At 33.0% G+C, this 6,308-nt stretch overlaps 2 protein-coding genes across 2 annotated transcripts in view; both read right to left on the bottom strand.

The window, feature by feature from the left end:
- LOC125039653 overlaps nucleotides 1-314 on the bottom strand; it is a 2,625-nt gene extending 2,311 nt beyond the window's left edge. Inside the window, exon 1 of the mRNA XM_047633826.1 lies at nucleotides 219-314. The gene's annotated coding sequence lies outside the window, so the exon portion shown is untranslated. The remainder of the gene's footprint in view (nucleotides 1-218) is intronic.
- Nucleotides 315-2,386: 2,072 nt separating this feature from the next.
- On the bottom strand, nucleotides 2,387-4,774 carry LOC125039654 (tolloid-like protein 2). The gene is made up of 6 exons (XM_047633827.1): nucleotides 4,677-4,774; nucleotides 4,351-4,402; nucleotides 3,996-4,032; nucleotides 3,697-3,815; nucleotides 3,190-3,311; nucleotides 2,387-2,917 (listed from the first exon to the last, which is right to left on the bottom strand). The coding sequence occupies exons 2-6, from the start codon at nucleotides 4,393-4,395 to the stop codon at nucleotides 2,734-2,736; spliced, it is 507 nt and encodes a 168-aa protein (XP_047489783.1). The 5' UTR covers nucleotides 4,396-4,402; nucleotides 4,677-4,774; the 3' UTR covers nucleotides 2,387-2,733.
- Between the last annotated feature and the right edge of the window lie 1,534 nt (nucleotides 4,775-6,308).

Raw genomic sequence — 6,308 nt, 5'->3', positions numbered from 1 at the left:
TCGTCTTAATAAAACTAAGGACAATTCCTAATAATACGATAATACTGTAATGATGGAAAAAATGTAACATAGAAAATTGAGATTTCGACCAATTACAACCTCTTTGTAACAAAACCTCAACAAATCAAAACAAAAAATAAATAAAATTATATCAAAATTAAAATAAATTAAACCTTTCAAGCAACACAAGCAAATCCCATTTTTGTTGAATACCATACCGTTAACAGTTGGCAAATATGGAGTCAAGTGTTTCGGAACTTCGAATGAAACGCGGAGTGGTTTCAAATGCTTCCGAACGCAAGGAAGTCTCAGGTGCGTGTGAGATGCAAGGGTTACATTCTCCCTGGTTTCGAATCGTACAGGTGTTTCGTTTAGGTCTCCAGGTGCACAATGACTGTGACAGTATATTATTATATGATTCAGTGTCGTCCAGTGATTTTCATGTTGCGCAGTATTTTTTTTTTTTTTTTTTTTATCAAATTTTTACATTTACGGTTGTAGAATTGAATTGTTTTCCATTAAATGAATTTAGATAATGTAATGACCTTTTTGGAACACTGCATTAGTCTACGTTAATGGAGCTGCTGAACTTTGGGAAAACTCGGAAATTCAGCTATCACTTGTATCCTGTAAATGCAATTTATCTCGTGTCGGATTCATGCGTTATAGTTAACAGAACAGAAGCATTTATTTCAAATGTATTTTTAGTAATGGCCCGAAGGCAAACGTTTGTGGGTGTCTATCCAGACAACACCGCTTTTACATCCGTTCAACACACACATATGCGGTATATTATATACGTATTCATATATATATATATATATATATATATATATATATACATGTATATATATATATATATATATATATATACATGTATATATATATATATACAAAGAGAGAGAGGCATCAATGGGAATGTCTATTTATACAGTGCAAAAGATGTTTTTGGTAGATTTCCATTATATCTACGTCAGAAATACATGTATTACTGACGAAGATATTATCGAATCTTTTCTAGATATAAATGTGTGTATATATAGATATACCGATAGATAGATATATATATATAGATAGATGTGTATATATGATATATATATTGATAGATGTGTATATATGATACATATATATATTTATATGCATATACATACATATATATAGACATAGATATACATATATATATACATAGATATACACACATATATACATAGATATACATACATATATATTCATGTATGTATATATGTAATTATATATTTACAGATACGCATGTATATATAAATATATATACATATATATATGTATATACAAATATATATACATATATAAGTAGAGATGTGTATATATACATACATATATTTACATATATATTTGCATATGCATGTATATGTATATACATGTGTGTGTATATATATACTTATACAAATATATATATGCATATATATGTATACATATATATGCATAAATATGTATACACATATATAAATGTATATATACTTATAGTGATATATGTCTGTATATGCATAAATATATACATGTATATGCATATACATACATATATATGTATGTTTATACATAAATGTATATACATACACTTATACATATATGTGTGTGTGTTTGTGTGTGTATATATATCCCAATAAGACCCGGCATAGAATAAGACATTCATGACCCAATAAAGATAGATATACAGAGAGATGAATATACAGATTGATATAGATAGAGACTGATAGATAGGAGTAATGTGCATCAGTATATTTTGTGGTTCATTATACAACTTGCAAAGCCAGAATGAGGAAAGAAGTATTTAGAACCCTCCTTCATATTGGTTCTAAAACGTATACCTATATATATATATGTGTGTGTGTATGTATGTAAAAATGTGTATATGTATACATATTTAAATGTATGTATATATATATATATATATATATATATTTACAAATACATATACATACACAAACACATGTATATACATATACATGTTTATATTTACATATTTATATACTTATATATATATATATACATACTTATGTACTTGTATATATTTACATATTCATATACTTATATATATACATATTTACATACTTATATATACACATATATGTATACACATATGTACATCCACACATATGTGTGTGTGATTGTGTGTCATTCTACTCTACTATTTCATTATGCATTATCTTCGCTGATAATCATTATGTGTAGATGTATAGATATACTGTTACTGTTGTCACTTTTTATCTTAGTATTGCCAGTTTCATTATCAGTTACCATCGTCATCATCACCTTGAAATAGTATCAATATCATAACCGGTCTTGTTACTGCAGTGCTCTTAAGGCACAGACAATTATATATATAAGGAAAATAAATTAAAGAAACGAATGCCTGTCACGTTTTAATTGCCATATCTCTTTCCAAGTTCTTAAAAGTGATGTGCCTAATTTCAACACTTTAACTCTCTGGCGTAGTGATATGGATGTGGGCAGGGATTCAGGGCAGGGCTGTGGTTGTGACGACCACTGGTGCTGTGGTTGTGACGACCACTGGGGCTGTGGTTGTGACGACCACTGGTGCTGTGGTTGTGACGACCACGGGGGCTGTGGTTGTGACGACCACTGGTGCTGTGGTTGTGACGACCACTGGGGCTGTGGTTGTGACGACCACGGGGGCTGTGGTTGTGACGACCACTGGGGCTGTGGTTGTGACGACCACGGGGGCTGTGGTGGTGATCACTGGGGCTGTGGTTGTGACGGCCACTGGTGCCGTTGTCGTGACCACTGGGTCTTAGAGTTTCCAACAGCGGTGGCGGTACAGGTGAACCCTCTATAGTGAGTGAGCAGATCTGCCTTGAACTTGACGCTAGCCCACTGGGAATTCACGAGCTCCGATTGCGGTCCTTCGCTGCCACAGAAGCTGTTGGGGGAACATCGAGACTGATAGAAGGTTCTCATTCGTGATAACAGTACTTCTTTTTTACCTTGACCTATACTGCACTGTATGCATATCATACCCGACTTTCTTAGGTATAAGGTAATCTTGAAATCCTCAGTGGCATATGATTTTTTTCTTTCTTTCTTTATTTTTACACAACTGAGTTTCCCTGACGTATACTAATCCCTGTGTATATTAGACTTGATCATAAATTAGGTATCAAGTAATCCTACTTCAATGTCATAAGAAAATACCTTTTGCAGTTGAACAGCCCGGACTCTATGGTGAGTACATCACTGAGACACACTCCTAGAACACTATCCTGAAGCTGGAAGTCTGAGCAGTTGATCTCAATCTGGGCGTCAGAGGAGTTAGCCTGCACGTGGAGAAACGATCACATGAGCAAGATTTTTACCTGGGAAAGACCTGGCTGGGAGAAAGGTAAGTGAGCCTGACGGTGCGAGAACTGGCTGGGTGGTGAGAGGGAAAATTTAGCCGCCAGACCAAAGGGTGCAATTCACAGATCAGGAAGATGTGGTTGTGTGTATAAATGCGTTCATCAGACACATGTTACAGACATAGACAAAATGCACGTACCTGAACATATACACACATACATACATTACACACCCATTGTGTGTGTATGTGTGTATATATACAATGTGTGTGAGTACGTGTGCATTTATGTCTGTTTATCTATTAATGAATGTCTTGTCCACACGCGACCTACAAACATGACTATGCGAACCCGCACTACTCACGTAAAACTTCCAGTAACACTTCGTCCAGGTATAGTCGTCGGGGTAATTAGGCGAGGTGAAAGTGACACTGGCCCCTGTGGGAATCCAAACCCACGACCCACACGGCACGGGCGAGGTCACTGAAAAACGGGTTGGGTACCATGCGTATAATCATCAAAATCTTCAAAACAGACAATTGAATAAAGAGGTAATAATAACGATCAGTAGATAACGTGAACCGTGAGGAATATGCCACAGATTTGGAAATGGTTTTTACACGGATTTATAAAATATAACCTGTACTGTTCCGGAAGACTAACCTGAAGAACCATCAACTTCGTTGTAAAACGCCAACGCCTGAGGAAGACAGATAATAAGTGTACAATAAATAGATAATGTTGTTGACTTTAAAACGGTTTGTTTATTTAATGCATTTGTGGGGTCATATTTACGGTGTGATTCAGAAACACACACACAAATATACATATATACATGTGTGTGTGTGAATGTCTTTATATATATATATATATATATATATATATATGTATATATGTATGTATATAATGTATATATATATAAATGTACATATACATATGTACTTACACATATATACGAATGTATGTAAATGTATATATATATACATATATATAAATACATATATATTAGTTAACTTACCGTTGCTGATGATAGCAGCAGCAAACACAGGCCAAGGTACGACATTATGATTCTGCCGGAATACAATATGACAAAGTATATAGAGAAATTCTAATTATCTACGGTTTCGTCTCAATAAAAGTAAGGCCAGTTCCTAATAATACCATAATACTAGTAATGACATAATATGCAATATGGAAAATGTAAATTAAAAGCAATTACAAACCGTTGTAACAAAATCTCAAATAATAATAATCATTATAATAATAAATTCCTAAGAGAAATAGGCTTCCCTTCCTTATTTCCAAACCTTTTTACGAACATCCCATTTTAGTTGAATACCTTACCCTTAACAGTTGGCAAATAAGGAGTCAAGTGTTTCGGAACTTCGAATGATCCGCGAAGTGGTTTCAGAAGCTTCCGAGCGCGATGATGTCTCAGACGAGTGTGAGATGTGTGTGTTTTATTCACCACTATTTATAGTCGTACAGATGTTTCGTTAAGGTTTCCAGGTGAATAATGACTACGACAGTGCATTATTATATGATTCAGTGTTGTCCAGTGATTTTCACGCTGTGTCATTTTTTAATTGTTTTCCATTAAGGAATTAAGATAATGTAATGACCTTTTGGAACATTGCATTAGTACGTGTTAATGGAGCAGCTAAACTTTATGAAAACACTTGTAGAGTTTGCGGGTGCTTATTCCAGACAAAGCAACTTTCAGTCACACACATATGCGATATATATATATATATATATATATATATATATATATATATATATATATATATGCATATATATATATGTGTGTGTGTGTGTGTGTGTGTGTGTGTGTGTGTGTGTGTGTGTATATATATTTTGTATGTATATGTGTATATATGTTTATATATGCTGTGCGTGTATATATACATATATATATATATATATAGAGAGAGAGAGAGAGAGAGAGAGAGAGAGAGAGAGAGAGAGAGAGCGAAGTATCAATTAGAATGTTTATCTTCACAGTGCAAAAGATGTATTTGGTCTTTTTCGGTTATATCTTTGTTAGAAATTTATTTCTGGTGAAAATATAATCGAAACTAGTCAAATAAATCTTTTGCTCTGTGAAGATGCTCATTATAATGCATACCTTTTCTTGATATAAATGTTATATACATATATATGTGAATGTGTGTGTATACATAAATACATATATATGTATATGTGTGTGTGTATATATATATATATATATATTGTGTGTGTGTATGTATATATGTATATACATGTAAGGATACATATTTCTATATATGAATATATTTATATTTATGTATCTACAATGTATATATGAATATCTATATACATACATATACATATACATATATATATATATATATATATATATTATGCACACAGTACTATATATGCATACATACATAGATATATGTATATATGTGTGCGTGTATACGTTTATGTGTGTGTATACATACACATACATGTACACATACATACACACACATACAATTATTATTGTGTATTAATATATATTATATATGTATGTATACATATCTATGTACATATATTTATTGATACATACACACAAACATACATTCATACATACATACATTTATGTATGCATATATATATATATATATGTATATATATATGTACATATATTTATATATATATATATATATATATATATCACGGAAATGAGCATGATCAAGATACACATAAGCCAGTAGGTGAGGGGTAGCTCGGCTGTCTACCTTTTCAATAAAAAAACATGACTACACAAACAGAGCAACGGCCCTCATTCCCCGGAGGCGAAGGAACCCCCGGTTACGGCGCCAATCAGGATCGCTCCGGAGCATAGGGTGCTAAAAATCTCCGTTTAAAAGCACGGCCACCCCACGTTGATGAACCTTTGCACATGTAATGACAATGAGAACTGAATCCGACTGACTAGTTTAAATTGAGGAACTCTCTCTCATTAAATGG

Source organism: Penaeus chinensis, chromosome 27 (genome assembly GCF_019202785.1).
Source record: "Penaeus chinensis breed Huanghai No. 1 chromosome 27, ASM1920278v2, whole genome shotgun sequence".
NCBI lineage: Eukaryota > Metazoa > Arthropoda > Malacostraca > Decapoda > Penaeidae > Penaeus > Penaeus chinensis.
This window is presented reverse-complemented; position numbering and strand designations above follow the sequence as displayed.